The 21102-nt window shown below is 42.6% G+C and overlaps 1 protein-coding gene across 1 annotated transcript in view; it reads right to left on the bottom strand.

Moving 5' to 3' along the window:
* srgap2 (SLIT-ROBO Rho GTPase activating protein 2) overlaps positions 1–19917 on the bottom strand; it is a 253415-nt gene extending 233498 nt beyond the window's left edge. The window contains exon 1 of the mRNA XM_059653296.1: positions 18445–19917. Within this exon, the coding sequence (XP_059509279.1) occupies positions 18445–18511 (67 nt within the window). The 5' untranslated portion in view covers positions 18512–19917. The remainder of the gene's footprint in view (positions 1–18444) is intronic.
* Between the last annotated feature and the right edge of the window lie 1185 nt (positions 19918–21102).

Here is a 21102-nt window from a genome sequence, read left to right as displayed (position 1 = left end):
TTCCCCAGGGTAAGGGAGGCTGAAACTAGACAGCATAGGTTTAGGGCGTGAGGGAAAAGATTTAAAAGGGGCCTAAGGGGCAATGTTTTCATGCAGAGGGTGGTGCATGAATGGAATGAGCTGCCAGAGGAAGTAGTGGAGGCTGGTACAACTACAACATTTAGAAGGTATCTGGATAGGTATATGAATAGGAAGGGTTTAGAGAGATGTGGGCAAAATGCTGGCAAATGGGACTAGATTAATTTCAGATATCTGGTCAGCATGGAAGAGTTGGACCACAGGGTCTGTTTCTATGCAGTACATCTCTAATTGATCCAGGATCCCCAAGGCAGCTCATTGGTTGGTTGCCTTTGGGAATACAAGGGGTAAGCCATTCAGAACTGAGAAGAAGAAGAATTTCTTCACTCAGATGGTTGTGAGCCTGTGGAATTCTTTCATTAGATATATTCAAGAGGGAGCTGGATGTGGTCCTTGCTACTAAAGGGATCAAGGGGAATGGGGAGAGGGCGGGAATGGGATAATGATATTGCATGATCAACCATGATCATATTGAATGCTGGTGCACTTTTGAAGGGCTAAATAGCCTACTCCTGCACCTATTTTCTATATCCGGCCTATCAAATGAGCACTGCTGGGTCTGGGTTCAAGATGGTCATTTACCAGATTGTCAGGAATGTGACGCATCAAGAAGAAATAAGGTCAGTGAGCGTCTCCCTTATTACTGATGTGAAGGGTGAGGATACAGGGACTGTAGACAACTCTGCAGTGCCTGCCACTTCTCTAAAAAGCTTCACAATGCCAATGCACAAAGGGACCACTGGTTAAAGAGTAGCCATTGGAATGTCTGCTTTAAAACTGAGAGCCAATTGTGCTGAGACTCCCTTTCTGGAATCTGAATGATCCAGGTACACTGGAAAATAAATGATAAAACAGAAATGAATGTAAAGAGTTACAAATAATCTTTTACTCAGGTCAGAAGGTCATCCCACTTTGTGAGGGGTTGAAGTAGCAGCTGACAGAGGTGATCTGATTGTTAATATCGAAAGACCATTTGGGTCTTTTATGGTGCTGTGCTAGTGTCCCTGCCTCTGCACCTAGAGGCCCGGGTTCAAGTCCCACCTGCTCCTGAAGTCTGTAATAACATCTCACTGAACACGTTGATTAGAAAATATCTAGAGTTAAACAAATGATTGAGGTCAATTCATGAATTGACTGGATAGATTTAACTGCAGAATCACATTTGACTGAGTCCTGCTGGGATTTAACATGTACCACAAACCTGGATGATTCTTTTTTTCCCCCCAATCGGTTTTCAATGAAGAATTTCAGTATTGTTCAGTGGGGGAAAAAATATTTGGTAGATATGGGAGGTGAGGGGAACAAAGGCTTTTGTAGCATGGTGGTACAGAAGATCTGGGTTCAAGTTCCATGAGCCCTACAGGCTTGTTATAATGTGCCCAAATGGGATTATAAATATACAATACAGCTGGTGTGTGAAAGGAGCTGCAAGGCTGAAGTTAACATCAACAAAGAAAGGTGTCTTGGCTTCTTTCTCAGCGACTAGTTTGGATCTGAATTGACATCAGAAACACAGGATCATTCCCTAATGGCATAGTTTGGATTGGAAACTGACAGTTCTTTTCAGGCAGAAGATTGTAATTAGAGCTACTTTGGAGAAGAATGGCTGAAACCAAGTACAAGAGTATCATGATATGATTTCACACTAATATTTTGTGAAGCTGTATTTCACAACGGAAAAATGAAATGAATATATAGACAAGGGTTAGGTATTTATGAAAAGCAAGATATGGCCTTGACACTATCACTTATCATTGGAAGTAAGGTCAGATATTAACATTCGTAGAGCTAGAGGCCCAATGACAGAGTTTGGGCATTCCATTAACATTTATAAAAAATGGTGGCCTATTAAATGGATAGACCTTAATCAATTTAGAAAGCAGGATGGATAATCTACAGCAGAACATGTAACAGAAATTAACAGACCTAATGCAAGACTGCAAAGATTCTACTTAGAGATGTTAATTCACTGCTTGCCTTTAAAAATTGTTGGGACTGTGCAAAGGTTTTGATTCCTCACATTAACTGAAGTTAGATTTTCAGAAAGAGACACACTTTTGGAACTGTCTTCAGAAGCTTTGCAAAATTTCCTGGCAAAACGTTAATTTCCAGAGACCTTCCAGCCTTAAATCAGACATTCAGCTGTTCTACAAAGAATCGAAGATTCAAAGAAAGCGATAATAAAAGTCTGCCTATATGCAGGCTGAGATTATATGAAAAGAGAATAAAGTTTCAGAGGATATCCATACCGCCAGCTACTCTAACTGATACCAAGAATTAAGGAATTATACGGAAAAATGAACAATGGAAATGTCTGGACTTTGGTCAGGTGTTTTAGAAATGATTCGAAATACCATTGTACAATAAATTGGGGAGACAGCAATCCCAGTCAGGCAGAGGGAATTACGCTAGCTACAAGAAGCTTCATCCCAGTTCAGAATGTTTTAGTCAGAGTCTTTGAATTGTGCTACGACGGATGGCAGATGAACATCTAGTGTGTGGATTGGATCGATTGAAGGGTCACCTATTGACTGTAAATCATAATAACTGACGTAAGGTTAAGGAATTGGAGAGTTCTTCCTGCCTCTGATTTGGGGTTGGCAAATTGCTAAAATTGCTAAAGAGTGGTCATTCCCTGCATAATAACTGCAATACCATAATGTCAAGTGAAACGCCATTACTGTTCAGCAGTCCATCTAGGCAAAAGGTTCCAATGAAACATAAGACAATTGTTTTTAAGGAAATCTGTGGATTTACAATTTACACAATCCAGACATTACTGTATTCCCTTAAGATCTCTTAATTTTATCATTCATCGGGTGATGTGTTTAAAGGCAAAAAGGTTAAGTTTTTAAAATTACATTAGCAATTTGACCATCAATCAACATCTCGGGTTCAAAATCCTACTAAAAGGGACAATAGGTATATTAAACATACAGAAGAGATGTGATTAATGTGATATATTTGAAGGACACATTCACACTATAGCGAGTCTCCCAATCACATAGCAACTAGATTTAGTCAGTCTATAATGACAGATAATAAAGAATAATAGTGGTCAAAGTCATGGGAAATGGGTAGCACAGGAACAGGAGCAGGCCACTCAAGCCTGCTGTGCCATTCAATGAGACATGGATGATTTGTGACCAAACTCTACATGCTTGCCTTTGGCCCATATCTTTCGATACCTTTGCTTCATTAAAAAAAAAGCCTGAAATTTACATTTAGCAGTCAAATTAACATCGACTACCATTTGAGGAAGAGAGAATTCTAAAGCTCTTTGTATGTCGAAGTGGTTTCTAACATCTCTCCTGAATGGCCTGGCTCTAATTCTTAGACTATGTCCCCTGGTTCTAGAATCTTTACCCAATGGAAATAGTTTATCTTTATCTACCCTGTCTTTCCCTGTTAATATCCTGATGACCTTGATTGGTTCACCTCTTAGCCTTCAAACTTCTAAAGAATAAATGTCTAATTTATATAATCTCGCCTCATAACAGAACCTCTGAAACCCTGGTATCATCCTTGTAAATGTGTAACGAACTCACTTCAGAGCTAAAACATCCTTCCTAAGGTGTGGTGCCCAGATATGCTCAGTGCTCCAAATGGGGTCAAAGTAGGGTTTTGTATACCTGCAGCTTAATGTCTGCATCCCAACCCCAGCCATTTAGATATAAAAGCCAGCATCCCATTAGCTTCCTTAAGACCATAAGACATAGGTTTAGAAGTAAGGCCATTTGGCCCATTGAGTCCACTCCGCCATTTAAATCATGGCTGATGGGCATTTCAAATCCACTTACCCACACTCTCCCTGTAGCCCTTAATTCCTTGCTAGATCAGACTATCTTCTACACCAGTTCATGGCATTTAAAGAGCTAGGCCCCTGAACCTCAGATCTCTTTCGACATCTACAGCATCTATCTTTGTGCCTTCTAAAAATACCTTGGATCTATCCTTTTTCAGTTCAAAATAGACAACTTTACACCTACTTAGATTAAAATCTAACTGCCACAGCTTTGCCTATTCACCTAACCTGTCAATATCTGTTGTAATTTTAAGCTGCTGTCAACACTGACTATAATGCTGCCCAATTTTGCATCATAGAGTCATACAGCACAGAAACAGCCCTAGCAAATGTGGATTTTTGACTTTTTATGCCATTATCCAAGTCAGTATTGGATATGGTGAATAATTGAGGCCCCAAAGCAGACACTACGAGTCACATCCTGCCAATTTGACTACTCACCCTTATTCCAACTCAGTTTCTTGCCATTCAACAAATTTCTTATCTACGTCAGTAATTTGCCCTCAATTCTGTGGGCCACCACCTTAGCTAACAGGCTGTTATGTGGGGCTTATCAAAAGCCACAGAAATAACATCCATCAGCATACCTCTGTCTACCACTTTTGTCACCTCTTCAAAAACTCTGACGAGGTTTGTCAGACATGACCTACCCTTCATGAATCCAGGCTGATTCTCCCTAATTAACTGAAATTTTTTGAAGTAATCAGTTACTCTATACTTGATCACAGACTCCAACAATTTCTGCAGCACAGCTCTGAAATTCCCTGGTTTCCTTCTGTCACCCTTCTTAATGGGCAAAGTAACATGAGCAAATCCAGAGTGACATTTGCTCGATCTAAGGCACTTTGAAAAATTATGGCTGAGGCATCAACAATACGCTCTCTTACCTCCTTTCACACCATGGGTGTAAACCATCCACTCTTTTGTCACTTTTTAGTTCCATTAAATTTTCCATATTGGTGACGTACTTAAGCTAATTTTAATTAGACCATGTTCCTGTACCTCTGTTAATTTCTTTGGGACTTCTGCAAGCTATCCTTCTTTTCTACTTTGAATACTGAAGCAAAATAATCATTTAGCATTTTTCCATGGTCACTGACAATATCCCCACTCTCAGTCTTCAGTGGCCAACAGTGCTCTTAACCATACTGAGGAGCTGGAGGAGCACAGCAGGCCAGGCAACGTCAGAGGAGCAGGAATGCTGATGTTTCCCATCAAGACCCTTCTTCAGAAAAGCTCCATTTCTGAAGAAGGGTCCCAACCCAAAACATCAGCTTTCCTGCTCCTCTGATGTTGCCTGGCCTGCTGTGCTCCTCCAGCTCCACACTGTGCTATCTCTGTCTCCAGCACTGACAGTTCTTACTAACTCTGAGTACTCTTAACCAGATGTTTCCTCTTTGTATAACTATAAAAATCTTTTCTTATTGTCTTTTATGTCCCTTGAAAGGTTCCTTTTATAATGCTTATTAGCCACTCCTATTTGCCACTTTGTGGCTCCTTGGTGTTTGTATGTCCTATTCTGTGGCTTCTGTGGAGTTCTTTGCATTTTTATAAGCCCATCCTTTTAACTATATGTTGACTCCTTACCTCCTTAGATGTTTTTCTTTGTGAGGAGGTGCTTTTTCTTCTTGTGGGCACAAACTGCCTCTGAATGGCATTAAACATTTAGAGATTGGACTTGCGCACTTGTCAAAGTCCTAAGTGACAATGGCGGCAATGATGATTTAAGGATGAGAGAGAAAATATGAACACTGTTTTAACGAGCGCTGGAAAGCCCCTTGAGAAATACAGCTTGTGTGAGTAATAGCATAGTATTAGGTGAGGTGCTTCATAAAATCCTTTCAAACCAGCAATCCTACGTGGCAGCAATAGTCTATTATCAACTATTAAAATCCAGAACTTTTCTGATAAGGAGAGATGCCCCCGGCTTTGGAAGGGACTACAGTCTGCTCCACTTTTTACTGAACACTTGAATGTCCTGCACATAGATAGAAGGGAATTCATTTAAGGTTGAGAATTCAGAGACAATTTGGCAAGCCATGCAATATCATATATAATCTTACCAGAAATAACTTTAAACCCAAGGGAATTTAAAGAAAAGCAGGACAGAACCAGTGGAAAGGTCTGGATAGCTTATGCTGGTAAAATTTGAGAGATTGAGTCTTTTTGATGAATTAAGTATAAAGTATCAGAGATAATGGGAACTGCAGATGCTGGAGATTCCAAGATAATAAAATGTGAGGCTGGATGAACACAGCAGGCCAAGCAGCATCTCAGGAGCACATATAACTCTTTTACTGACTGGTTGTAGCATAACATGGAGAATATGAAATAAATCATTTTGTTGACTAATCATTAGTTTTGTGCAAGAATTGTGGCTTAGATATTTTTAATCGATCTGTTAGGACATACCACTGGAGCAGGTATGAAACCAGGCCTCTTGGCCCTGAGGTATGGATACCACCACTGCACCACAAAAGGCCAGAGGGAGAAACGTGGGTTGGAAACAACTGTGCTAAACTTAAATAACCGTAATTAGGGATTGTGGGTAGAGATAGACAGAGTGGATTGGGAAATAAATTTAGCAGCAATGATAATTGAGAGAAAAAGGCAGATGTTTAAGATAATAGTTTCATGGCTCCCAAAGACGCTCCATTGAGGAGGAAGGATTCTAGGAAAGCGATAAGCCAAACACAGTTAAACAGGGGAGTTAAGGATAACATCTGATTGGAAGAGAAAAACGGACAATTGGTAAATGATGGACAAGATAAACTCAGGAAGGATAATCTTGAAGACCAAGGGGTCGAAAACCAGGAGCTACAGTTAAAGAATGCACAAAAAAACATTTATGACTGAGATGAGGAGAAATTTCATCACACAGAGTGGTGAGCCTCACTGCCATGGAAAGCAGTTGTGGCCAAAGCTTTGAAAGCTTCAAGAAGTCAGAAATAGGATTAAAGGGATCAAATGTTAGGGAGAAAAAGATAAAGGGTACAGAGATGGATGATTAACTATGATCATAATGAATAGCAGAGCAGGCTCAAAAGGGCCAAATGGCCTAGTCCTGCTCCTACTTTGTATATTCCTAAAGATTAGTGCTGAGCTAGAGGATTGGGAAAGTTTGAAATCCATCTAAAAAATAAAGAGGGAGAAGATAAACTTTGACGGTAAAATTGTTAACAGTATCAAGATAGACAGTAAGAGTTCCTTTTAAAATATAAAAAGAAGGGGAGGTCAAAGATAAGCCCCTTGGAAAATGAAGCTGGGCAATACCAACAGGGAATAGGAAATGGCAGAGGAGTTAAGTAAATACATTGCACCAGTCTTCACTAGAGAAGCCACTAATAGAATCCAAAAAAATTAAGCAATTAAGAGGCAAAAGAAGGACAGAAAATAAGTACAATAACTATTATAGAGTAAAACTGGATACAAGTTTGCTCGCTGAGCTGGAAAGTACGTTTTCAAACGTTTCGTCACCATTCTAGGTAATATCATCAGTGAGCCTCCGGTGAAGCGCTGATGTTATGTCCTGCTTTCTATTTATATGTTTAGGTTTCCTTGGGTTGGTGGTGTCATTTCCTGTGTTGGTGATGTCATTTCCTATTTTTTTCTCAGAGGGTAGTAGATGGGCTCCAAATCTGTGTGTTTGTTGATGGAGTTCCAGTTGGAATGCCATGCTTCTAGGAATTCTCGTGCGTGCCTCTGTTTGGCTTGTCCTAGGATGGATGTGTTGTCCGAATAAAAGTGGTGTCCTTCCTCATCTGTATGAAAGGATACTAGTGATAGTGGGTCATGTCTTTTGGTGGCTAGTTGATGTTCATGTATCCTGGTGGCTAGCTTTCTGCCTGTTTGTCCAATGTAGTATTTGTCACAGTTCTTGCAAGGTATTTGTAAGTGACGTTCATTTTGCTTGTTGTCTGTATAGGGTCTTTTAAGTTCATTAGCTGCTGTTTTAGTGTATTGGTGGGTTTGTGGGCTACCATGATGCCAAGAGGTCTGAGTAGTCTGGCAGTCATTTCCAAGATGTAGCTAAACAGGATGGGACTTTACTCACAGGAGTAAGAGGTGGCCTCATTAAAACAATAAAACAAGGGGCTTGACAGAGTAAATGCTGAGAGGATATTTCACCTCACGAGAGAACGTGGGTCCAGACTGCACAGTCTCAGAATAAATGGGCATCAATTTAAGGCTGAGATGAAGAGGAATTTCTTCTCTCAGAGGGTTGAAAGTCTTTAGAACTCCTTGCCACTCTCTGGGGGCAGAGTCCTTGTGTATCTGTACGGCTGAGATAGATTGATTCTTGATCAGTCAGGGAATCAAGGGTTATGGGGAAAGGGTAGAAAAGTGAATAACATGTCTGATCAGCCATGATCCTATTGAATGGCAGAGCAGGCTTGAAGGACTGAATGGCCTATGTTCTTATTTCTCATGGTCTTCCCTGAATCTGGAACATTTCGGGAAATTAAAACCAGTGCATCAACTACCTCATAAAAGACCCTAGGATGAAGTACATCAGGATCTCATGACAAGTAACATTCCAGAAACAGCTACATATCAGGAAATGGAAGGGAGGAAGGAGCTCTGGAAGAGCGCAGTCACCAAGAAGAGGTGGTAAAGAGCAAGTTGTTGTTGCTGAGGGATGACAAGTCCCTGGGTCCTAACAAACTTCACCCTGATATCTAAAAGCAAGGTAGGTAACCACACGTGGCCCTCATGCAGGCTCGGAAACGTGCCCATTCACAGGACATAGGTAACACAGAGAGGGCTGCAGTGTGGTACTAACACATAAGCTCAGTTTCCCTACCTTGCCAGGCACCAGTTAGCCAATCAACAGCTATCAGGAGGCACTGTTCTGGTAATAGCCGCTAAACTGAATTTCTGAAAGCAGTTTCAGAGATAATGGGAACTGCAGATGCTGGAGAATTCCAAGATAATAAAATGTGAGGCTGGATGAACACAGCAGGCCAAGCAGCATCTCAGGAGCACAAAAGCTGACGTTTCGGGCCTAGACCCTTCATCTGATGAAGGGTCTAGGCCCGAAACGTCAGCTTTTGTGCTCCTGAGATGCTGCTTGGCCTGCTGTGTTCATCCAGCCTCACATTTTATTATTCTGAAAGCAGTTGTTAGTTTCTCAACTTGTCATGGTGGAAAACCCGACCACTGGGTCACCAGTCTAGTGCATGACATGATGCCCAGCACAGCTGAATAGTTTACCAGCACTCACCTCTAGGGAAAAGGGGGGTGGGTATGCGTGAAGTTCCTATAGTGAGTTATTGTCTGCTAGGTTACAGCTTACAGTTCAGTCCAGGGACCTTAGAGGCCAGTCAGAGAAGAGTCGCCAAACTCAAGACCCCTCTCTCCTAACCCAGCTAAACTGACCCCTCAACCATCAACCCTGAGTAAAATCCCAGCTCACTGTAATGGTCGATGAATCTGAGCTTGGCATGACTCAACTGTACAAATGGACACTGGAGTTCAATGGAAAATGCGGAAAGGATTGAATATGCAATTCAGACAGTGAATGATTGAGCAGTTATTGCACTGGCTAAGCAGAAAATGTCTTGTTAAGTTTGCAGAGGATGTAACTCTGATGAATTACAAGTGACAGCAATTTATTTCATTCAGTCTGGGGCATACAGAACAGGAGCCAGAAATCAATCATTAGACTCAATTAAATTCTAATCCTCTATGATTTAACTGAAATCTCAGAAGGTCCACAGATACACAACAGGCCAGTGAATATTTCCTATAGGTATGGAGTGGCAATCACAAGGATTATAATGAGAACTTGCAGATATACATTAAATGTAATATAACAAATAATTGAGAATGAAGCAGCTAAGGAACTGAAAGGGAAAAAAAGACTCTCATTTCGATGGCGCCTCTCTCAACCTCAGGACATCCCAAAGCACTTTCCAGGTGCATAACGGCAACTGCTCTGCCCAGGAATGTAAGAAACTACAGAAAGTGGTGGCACAGCCCAAACCATCACGGAAACCAGCCTTCCATCCATAGACTCCATTTACATGGCTCGCTGCTGCAGAAAGGCGACCAAAATCATCAAAAATCCATCGCACCCTGGTAATGATCTCCTACAACGTCTTTCATCAGGCAGAAGATACAGAAGCTCGAACACATGCACCAGCTGGTTCAAGAACAGCTTCTTCCCAACTGTTACTAGACTGATGAATGGACTCTGACTTCAAATAATGCTGATCTTGTTAATGTTGATCTTGCCTTATGCATATCATTTACGGTGTAACTTGTATGCCTTACTTTGTCCAAGTTTTTTCACCTAATGATCTGTACAGTACGTCCTTGTTTATTTTGATCTGCCTTTACTGCTTGCAAACAAATCTTTTCACTGTACTTATGTACACATGACAATAAATTAATTCAAATATTCTGCGTAAACAGTGTTTTTCAAGTCTGGTCACTGTTGTAACGCAAGAAACATAGCAGCAATCTGCACACTGTATGCCAAGCAACATAATATTGACTGGGTCATCTGTTTCTCACGATAGGGAATAACAGGTTTAAATATTGACCCTAGTACCAAGAGGAATTCACAGTTCATCTTCAAATAGTGCCACAGGATCATTTAAAACCACTGAGGAGCAGACAGAGCCCTCAATTTAAGATCTCACTCAATAGCCAGCACCTCTGGCAGTGCAGCACATTCTCTGCACTGCATTGAGTACAATACCACTCTACTTGGCAAGCATTCCCACTCTACTGGCAGACTAACTCAGAGACTGAGCCTAGAGCTTCAATGTTCACTCCTCAAAATGAATTTGATATCGGCACTCACATTACAGTCAGTGAAATATAGTCAAGAATCATTGTGACAGAAAGACTCCTTCTGTGTCCTGAACTATAATATTGTGGGAGGCTTTACTTTGATCAATGTCAAAGCAACATTTTCCTTTGTAGTAAGCCCATGTTTAGGTAGATCAACTTCAATGTATTCTATTAGAGGAGAACGTACCCTCAGTACACAGATGTTTTATGCATGAAATAATTCCTGCTGTTCTGGATTTATTTGATGATGCAAAGCCAGTTCTTTATTAAATTTAACTTTTGTTATAAAGGTATGTTCTTCAGGCAGAAAACTGTCAGGAATGGCAAACAGCATCAGAAAGCCACATACAAAACTGACTCAGCTGGGGGGCTCAACTAGGACAGGACCTGCGTCTCTTGGATCACAGAAGGGAAAACAAATTCTCTCTGATCTCTGTCCAGTGACCCATTACAAAAGAACATGGTATGAATCTTCTTTATCATCGATTCTTGCAGTGGGGGCAGGGCTGGGTGTCACCAGCGACTGCAGTATTTATTGCCCGTCCCCAATTGCTTTTGAACTGAGTGGCTTGGTCAGCCATTTCAGAGGGCCGTCAATGACATTGTTGTGGGCCTGGAGTCACATGTAGGCCAGACGAGGTCAAGATGGCCGTTCTAAGGAAGAGTCACTCAACCCAAAACATTAACTCCGATTTCCCTTCACAGTCCTGCTAAGCTTTCCCAGCAATTTCTGTTCCCAAAAGGACAGGGCTGAACCGAATGAGGTTTTAACAACAATGATAGTTTCATATCAAAGAGATTAGTTTTCAATTCCAGTTTATTAATTGAACTTAAATTCCACGAGCTGCACAGGTGGGATATGAACCCGATTCCCACAGCATGACCCTGGGCCTCTAGAATGATAGTACCAGTGCATCCAACCTCCCTAATATCAGGGGAAACAAGTCTAGTGGTTAAAATCAAAAATAAACACTGCACACCAGCAACAGAATCAGAAAACTATAGTAAAAAAGATTGTCAAGGAGCACAGAGTGAATGGGATTGAGTAATAGGGGATCAGAATGAGAACTAGAATCATTCAACTTCCAGTCACATTCCCAATCCTTCATTATTCCTGGTGCCATGACAACCTAACATGGTTTGTTGGAGGAGCTGGGGTTCAATCATAAACTAGTGAACTTTGGCACAGTGGCGTCTAATCCATTCAATATTCATTTCGGTTTATCTACAATGAGGACATGTCTTTCATCTAAGCAGTCCATCTCTGAAGAACTTCCTTTTTGAATCATTATGTTCATCAAAGTGAAAAATATTTCAATACCAAGGCCTTTCCCATTTTAAGCACAAAATATCAGTCCCTCCCAGGTTAAAACCAGCAGCTGACCAACAATGAAGCTGAATTCACAGTATAGTTCCCTGACCAGGTAGATCTTTGCCACTTTCACAACATGGCTCTTCTGATTGTGAAGGTATCACACTACTTTTGGCAGAAATTGGATTGACTCTCATTTCACAACAGGACGTGCCCAACAGGAAAAAAAGGAAACAATCAACATTCTCAGTCTCGGACTGATTGACATGCACGAAAGGCCAAAGTATTGACCATTAGTTGCTGAAGCATCCTTTAATTATCTGTCTAACTCTCCAATCTATGACAGCATGATTTTGACATTCACAGCTTGCAGCAGGAAGAAACAGATTACAGTCAGTGTCCATCAATTCAACATAAAAAAAATTACAAGATCCAGTTATCCACTGGAAATGAACAATTATTTGCAAAAACTTCAACAGAACTTGCAATCAGTACAGCAAGTTCAAGATTGGACTATTTTATACCGTTTGCAGTACAGCATTTGAAGCTCAAGTAGATTTGCTGCAGACACTAATTATCCCTGCAGTTTAATACAAACATAATGTTGGGAGTATAAACATTATTAGCCCAGCATTGAGATGCTCCTGTTATCTTTGTGGTGTAATGTACCAGAGGGTAACACGGAGACAGCATGAATACACACACACATACAAAACCAACTTTGCAATATCAAAGTACAGAAAAGCAATGACCAAACTGGAATAATTGTGACTTTTAAGCTTGCTTTATTCTGCTGACAATATAATCCCTGTAATGAAGACCCTTTCATAGTTCAGAAAGACTGCCTGAGAATTCAAATAAAGAGTGGCCAGGAGTGGCAAATGTGGGATGACATTGCAGCAGACAGCATTTACAACTGTTTGAATACATTGGTTGAGATCCCCATTAAGGACAACAAACTGAAGCAAAGTTTGTCAGACAATTGGCTGGCTACACCATTTTGGACCTATGTACTTAGGGAGTGAAGATAAGCTGTGTTCCTGTGAGATTAGGCAAGATTTAGGGAGCATAGGATGGGGAAGGAAACTGCTGGGAATGGGCACATGAGAAATGTGGAGCCTTTTCAAGGAAAAGCTCCTGTGTGCCCTAGGTAAGTATGTACCTGTCAGGCAGGGAGGAAGCTGTAGAGTGCGGGAGCCGTGGTTTACGAAGGAGGTGGAATCTCTGGTCAAGACGAAGAAGAAGGCTTATGTTAGGATGAGATGTGAAGGCTCAGTTAGGGCGCTTGAGGGCTACGAGGTAGCCAGGAAAGACCTAAAGAGAGAGCTCAGAAGAGCCAGGAGGAGACGTGAGAAGTTGTTGGCGGAAAGGATCAGGGTAAACCCTAAGGCTTTCTATAGGTATTTAAGGAATAAAAGAATGACGAAATTAACATTAGGGCCAATCAAGGATAGTAGTGGTAAGTTGTGTGTGGAGTCAGAGGAGATAGGGGAAGCAGTAGATGAATATTTTTCAACAGTATTCACTCTAGAAAACGACAATGTTGTCGAGGAGAATACTGAGATACAGGCTACTAGACTAGGTGGGATTGAGGTTCACAAGGAAGAGGTATTAGAAATCCTACAGAGTATGAAAATAGATAAGTCCCCTGGGCCAGATGGGATATATCCTCGGATCCTCTGGGAAGCCAGGGAGGAGATTGCCGAGCCTTTGGCATTGATCTTTAACTCGTCATTGTCTACAGGAATAGTGCCAGATGACTGGAGGATAGCAAACGTGGTTCCCCTGTTCAAGGGGAGTAGAGACAACCCTGGTAATTATAGACCAGTGAGCCTTACCTCAGTTGTTGGTAAAGTGTTGGAAAAGGTTATAAGGGATAGGATTTATAATCATCTAGAAAAGAATAAATTGATTAGGGATAGTCAGCACGGTTTTGTGAAGGGAAGGTCGTGCCTCACAAACCTTATTGAGCTCTTTCAGAAGGTGCCCAAACAGGTAGATGAGAGTAAACCGGTTGATGTGGTGTATATGGATTTCAGCAAGGCATTCGATAAGGTTCCCCACAGTAGGCTATTGTACAAAATGCGGAGGAATGGAATTGTGGGAGATATAGCAGTTTGGATCAGAAATTGGCTTGATGAAAGAACATAGAGGGTGGTAGTTGATGGGAAATGTTCATCCTGGAGACCAGTTACTAGTGGTGTACTGCAAGGGTCGGTCTTGGGTCCACTGCTGTTTGTCATTTTTATAAATGACCTGGATGAGGGCGTAGAAGGGTGGGTTAGTAAATTTGCAGACGACTCTAAGGTCGGTGGAGTTTTGGATAGTGACGAAGGATGCTATAGGTTGCAGAGAAACATAGATAAGCTGCAGAGCTGGGCTGAGAGGTGGCAAATGGAGTTTAATGCAGACAAGTGAGGTAATGCTCTTTGGTAGGAGTAACCACAAGGCAAAGTACTGGGCTAACGGTAAGATTCTTAGTAGTGTAGATGAACAGAGAGATCTCGGTTTCCATGCAGACAGATCCTTGAAAGTTGCCACCCAGGTTGACAGGGCTGTTAAGAAGGCATACACTGTTTTAGCTTTTATTAATAGAGGGATCGAGTTCTGGAACCAAGAGGTTATGGTGCAGCTGTACAAAACTCTGGTGCGGCCGCACTTGGAGTATTGCGTACAGTTCTGGTCACCGCATTATAAGAAGGATGTGGAAGCTTTGGAAAGGGTGCAGAGGAGATTTACTAGGATGTTGCCTGGAATGGAGGGAAGGTCTTCCGAGGAAAGGCTGAGGGACTTGAGGCTGTTTTCATTAGAGAGAAGGTTGAGAGGTGACTTAATTGAAACATATAAAATAATCAGAGAGTTAGATAGGGAGAGCCTTTTTCCTAGGATGGTGACGGCGAGCACGAGGGGGCATAGCTTTAAATTGAGGGGTGAAAGATATAGGACAGATGTCAGAGGTGGTTTCTTTACTGAAAGAGTAGTAAGGGAATGGAACGCTTTGCGTCTAGAATAAAGGTGGTAGATTCGCCAACTTTAGGTACATTTAAGTCGTCATTGGATAAGCACATGGGCGTACATGGAATAGCGTAGGTTAGATGGGCTTGAGATCGGTATGACAGGTCAGCACAACATCGAGGGCCGAAGGGCCTGTACTGTGCTGTTACGTTCTATGTTCTATGTTCCCTTCTGTTCCACAGCCCAGTATTCCTCATAACATTAACTTGGGCCTTGTTTCTTACAAATAGCCACAAACATCCAATCCGAGATCAATTGTTACATAAAAATGGAACAGCCACATGCTTGAATGGGCCATCTACACTTCGACCACGGTCAATGCTGGCTTTGGGAAGAAAAAAGGAACCCTTTACCCATCAGCTTGTCGCCTGTTAGAGCCACAGTCCTATCAAAATTTATTACAGAAATAGACAGCACTGAGAGAACACATTTGCTCAACATGGCAGTGGCAGCTCTTTGAACCAATGAATCAAATTAGTTTATTTTTCTTCAAAATGCTGCACTTTATTTCTTTCAATAATCTATGCTGCACCAACATAGCAAAGCCAGTTTTAGACAAGTACCAGGAGTAGGCTGTTGTGAAGAAAGCAAGGTGACATTTGTCTGTCTTGATTGAGGAAGAATACCAAAATTTAAGACAAAGACAATTGGACATGTGGGTTTGATTGTTAAACCCTCGAAAACTGTCCCAACAAAACTAACATTGCCCAATAAATTTTCTGATTGCTTGACGATCAGGATTTTGGTATTATTGATGTAACATCAAATTAACATAAAGATAAGACTTTAAATAACATTTTGATAATAATTATCTTTGGTCAACCTGTATCCGCCCTCCATAAGGTCAGAAATGGGGATGATCGCCAATGGTTGCACAATGTTCAGTACCATTCATAACTCTTCAGATACTGAAACAGTCCATGTTCAAATGCATCAAGCTCTGGACAATATCCAGGCTTGGGGTGACACATGGCAAGTAACATTTGCACCACACAAATGCCAGGATGGACCACTTCCAATAAGAGACCATCTAAAACCATCCTATGACATTTAATAGTGTTACCATCATAAGGGCATCTAGGGTTGGGTCATAAATGCTGGCCTAGCCACTGACCTCCACATCCCAAGGATGAATGAAAACAAAATCTAGTCTCTTTTCACTGAGAAGGAGAGAGAGAAATCCACGGAAGATCTCCACAGCTCAGATAATTTCAAGACAAGAGATGAAGCCAAATTTTCCATGATTGTTCTAAAGCAGGCAGGTGTAGAAAAGCCATAAATGTTGAACTAATAATGTTTATACTTCCAAAATTTTGCTTGGATTACACAGCTGGGATAATCGGGGTGTGAAAAAAGTTCAGCATTTAAAATTGTGGTCAACTGTCCAATTTAGACTTGTCCTAACAGCTGCAGGTTTAAGTGCAGTTTCTATTCATTGACTTTACCTTGAGTTAGTGGACATACACTATGTTCCTTCCTACTACATGCTGTGCATGTGAACAGGGCCCAGGTCAGCGCACTCAGTTTTTCCTGGCTTGGAAGCTTTCCTACAGAGTCAGACAGACCTGTAGCTTGACTCCAATCCTCAGCACCCCCACAACAATCCTGCACCTCCACAAAACCCTAGACCCAGCACTGCAGTCAGTTGCAAGGTTACCTGTAGTCTGCGCTGATAAACCAGATTATTGGTTGGTTAAGCATCAGCAATATCCAAGCACATGTTTTGGACTCCCTCTAGTCCGATTCTTTGTTCTGTTAAAAGCAAAAGACTGCAGATGCTGGAAGTCTGAAATACAAACATCTTCCAAAGAAAAGTCATATCAGATTGCTGAGTTTCTCCAGCAATTTCTGTTACTTGAGTATAAGTCTCAACAACACTTGGCATCATATAAATAAAACTGCAGTGTTATGAGAACCCCAAGACTGGTAACATGTTGCCATGAATGGCAGATGTGTGACTGATCACAAATTGGGATATTGGGAACGAACCTCATCTGGGATTGTCACAAATCAGTCGGGGATTTATTCTGCATCACTTCTTGCCCGAGATCCTGGGGATAAAGTTACAGAGACTGAATGTTTCCTCTAGATAAAACCAACTGCAAGAGTCCTCAATATCAAAATGCTTTGTGTGGTTTCAAGAATGTAACATGATTTTCAGAACATACAGTGCAGCATTACAGATATTTAGAAGTTAAGTACCAACTCAGTGAGACTTAACTGCTCACTGCCAAACCCCTTGCAGAGATCAGGATCAATCAATATTAAAATACACAGTTTCAGAATTGTACAAAATGTTTCAGAAAGCTGGATAGTCATGTCTCTAGTCTTGCTGTGTAATTTCCTGATCCCTGTGTTGAAAGGATCAAGAGGTTCCAGTTCGGCTACACCAAGCTGCCCCTACAAATGCCATTTGTGGAGGTGTTTAATCGCTGTAGAGAAAGATTTGAAACTGGTCTTGTTCAACTCAAATCAGGTGATAGCAAAACCCTTCTACACCCCACTCCTTGACTAACTAGCCCATGTTCTATTGCTTGCAGTGAGCTCCTGCCCAAGACCATTTTCATGCCCTCTGACTCATGGGGTCAGAGCTCCACATTTACCCCACCCAAAAGGTACCTATCCTTCCCACATTTCATCAGAAGCACAGGTCCTGTACTTGAAAGACTATTCAAGCCACACTGCTGTCACAGCAGAATCTGATCCTGCCTCCAACATCTGTCAACATTTTCCACTGACTCACTGCTGAATGAGCAGGAAGGTAAGCAATAGGTGACTGAACGTTACTCTCTGGTTTCTGGGGAGAAGAGGGCAACAGAGTGGACTGCAATGTCCCACTTGTAACACCTTCTCTTCCCCTGCTGAAATCAGTACAGGCCCAGGCTGATCTAAGACCCTGGCACATGGTCAGTGCCTGGAAGAGGAATGCACATTGTTCTCTTTTGAAAATATCTGGGGCATGCCCCGTGTCACGCAGTCACAGCATTATGAAAGCAATATTGCTTATGGCTGGAGAGTGTAGCTGCAGTCAGTTGACCCTTAGCCACCTTCCCCCCACGGTGCTGTAAGACCCAATCTGTCCGTAGCCTACAACCAGGCCATCCCTAACACAAACTGCAGCCCTTCAACCGATTCTCTGAGGCCCCTCCAAGTCCTGTCGTCCCAAATCTTTAACTAATAGCTGTATTGTGAACTGCGAAAATAATCTGTAGGCTTGCAGCGAGTGACAGCAAATGACCAAAGCAAATTACTATCCGATTTTAACAATGTGCCTTGAAAATTAATTACCCAGAAACAAGTGTTGCTGCATCACAGAATGAAAATAGCAGTGCATTCTTCGGAGGGGGGAGCCCTGGATGAGGCTAGGCTCGGCTCCCATCAGTTTGGTAACTCTGCCACAATGCTGCATATCTGAAAAGATGATCAGACCTACCCTTAACCTGAGTGTCATACTCAGTAATGATCTCTTTGTCCTTCTTGAATTTAGCTGGCGATGTCATCGTTTAGAAACTGCTTTCCCTTCCCACGATGAAGAATTCTTGCAGATGCGGGGAATCAGATGCTGTTGTGTAGCTGCTGGCTGAGAGAAAGGCGGGGAGACTGTCAGTCAGTCCATGGGAAAGGCTGGGCTCCTAACCCCAACTCCTGGCAGCAAAGCCCCACCAAAACGGACCAGATTTGAGGAGGGTGGGGAATTTCAAACGGAATCCCAGAGACAGGACCGAGAGAGGAAATTGCACTGACTGCAGCCAGACACCGTCACAGCAGCTCGGCTCCTCTAAACCAGGAGGGAAGGAAGGAGATAGGGAGGGAATCGGGTGGGTTCACTCTCAGACGGTGGTTATCAGGGGGAAAGAGGGCAGGGAGTGTGCGAGAATGTAGGGTAGTGATCCTTTGTCGCCTCGGAATTCCAGTACACAGGCCATTTCAAAACGCGTCCTCCATTCATCCAAATATCCGCTCGTGTGAGAGAGGGGGAGGGACAGTGAGACGGAGAGGGGGAGGGATAGTGAGAGAGAGAGGGAGGAAGGGACAGTAGGAGAGGGGCGGGGGGCGGAGAGAGAAAGAGTGAGCGAGGTAGAACGTGTGTGTGTGTAAGACAATGTTTGTGTATGAGTGAAAGACAGTGTGAGTGTGAGAGAGAAATGGCCGGACTTTGCTCTCAGGCGATCAGATCTGGCAGTGATTAAGACCGGGGTTTAAATTCGAACACAAACTCAGTGCAGAGCAAGATGATGTTGGAAGCAGCAAGAAGAGTTTTCCCAGTTCCCTCCAGAGAGGCCGAGCTGATGGGGGGTGGGGACAGCGGGGGCGAGGGAGGGGTTTTTGGTAGGAATTACCCCCAGCCTGAAGCTATCCCTGGGAAATGGAGCGAGGCTCAGGGTGGGGGTAAGCCCCCAGAACCGGGCAGCTTCCTTCACCCCTCCCCAAAGGCGATCAACTAACTCTCTCGAAGCGACTTCCAACCGCCCTCACTTGTGGGTTCGGTTCAGTGCAGAGAGAGAGATCGTCCGTGGTCGAAAGAAATGTAAAAGTCCAAAATCACACAAAAAGTTTGAGGTTAAAACTTGCACAGAAGCGGTTTCTTCTTTAGGCGCAACTTTCTCCTTGAAATCGTTCCTTCGAATTCATTTCAGGTTCAAACTCTCAGCAACAGTTTCCGCTCCCTGCAATTTCCCCCCCAAACTGACATTCCCTTTTGTCCAAGTGGAGGAACTCTTTCAAACTTTATTGGCTGTGTTTTGTTTCTGCTCTTGTTCGGGTTGCACTCAGCCCTTTTCACAGCCTCCTTGCCCTCTCCTCTGCCCGCACAGGTTGGCAGTTGTAGGGTGTTCCTGCTCATTCCAATTGCGTGAACGAGAAGCTGCTGCTATTAGACAAGAGGCGCCCCCTTCTCTCACTCAGACCGGAGAATCCAATCCTTCCTATTTAAATGCACAGGCTGCCTTCCCTGGCACTGCTGAGCGCTTCCTTCTGTCTCGGAGCGGGACTGTACCATCATCATTCCCCAAACTAGACTGGCAAATCATTTCATCTCCTGATTATCAAAGCTCCGATTTATTAAAGTGCGTAAGACTGATTTACAATGATTGATCGTTTCCCCCTCTATTTATGTTTACAGAAGTATAAGATATGACAGCATAATTGGCCATTTGACCAATCGAGTCTGCTCCTCTATTCGATCATGACAGAGAAGTTAAACATTTTTAAAGACAATAACGCAGTTTTAAAAGGAATACTGGAGTTTTCACCTCCAGCCCCAGCTGGAAGTCCTTTCAACGCATTCCGCATGTTGCCCCCCCTCAACTAAATTCAATAAATCTTGTTCCAATTTAGGGGAGTGCTTGGTGTGAATTACAGCTTGCCCTGATCCAGCATCGAATGGAATAGAGATAACGAGGTGTAGAGCTGGATGAACACAGCAGGCCAAGCAGCATCAGAGGAGCAGGAAGGCTGACGTTTCGGGACCGAAATGTCAGCTTTCCGGCTCGGCCTGCTGTGTTCATCCAGCTCTACACCTTGTTATCTCAGATTCTCCAGCATCTGCAGTTCCAACTATCTTGAATGGAATAGAATCAGGAACAGGCCTTTCAAGCCTGCTCCATCATTCAATAAAATCAAGATTGATCCTAATTGTTGCACGTTCCCGTCTGTCCCCAGTAACCTTTCGTCCTGCTCCCTTGCTTATCAAAGAATACATCTCCTCTGCCTCAAAAATACACCAAGACTCTGCTTTCATTGCTTTTTGAGGGAAAGAGTCAGACTCTCTGTGACAAAACATTATCCTTCTCTGTCTTAAAACAGAGTCCTCTTATTTTCAGACATTGTTTCCTGGTTCTAGATTCTCTCTGTCAGGACACCTCCAGAAATTGTATTTCAATCAAATCTTCTCTCACTTTTCTAACCTCTCGCAGATACAGGCCCAATCTGTCCAACCATTCCTCATTAGACAATCTGCCCATTCCAGGTATTAATCTCTAAACTGCCTCCTTCCTTCAATAAGGAGATAATACTTTACACCATACTTCAAATGTGGGCTGACCAGTGCCCTGTTTAACTGGAGATAGAGGCAGCAAGGTTTAGGGAGGGA

This window comes from Stegostoma tigrinum, chromosome 21, assembly GCF_030684315.1.
Source record: "Stegostoma tigrinum isolate sSteTig4 chromosome 21, sSteTig4.hap1, whole genome shotgun sequence".
In the NCBI taxonomy this organism is placed as follows: domain Eukaryota; kingdom Metazoa; phylum Chordata; class Chondrichthyes; order Orectolobiformes; family Stegostomatidae; genus Stegostoma; species Stegostoma tigrinum.
This window is presented reverse-complemented; position numbering and strand designations above follow the sequence as displayed.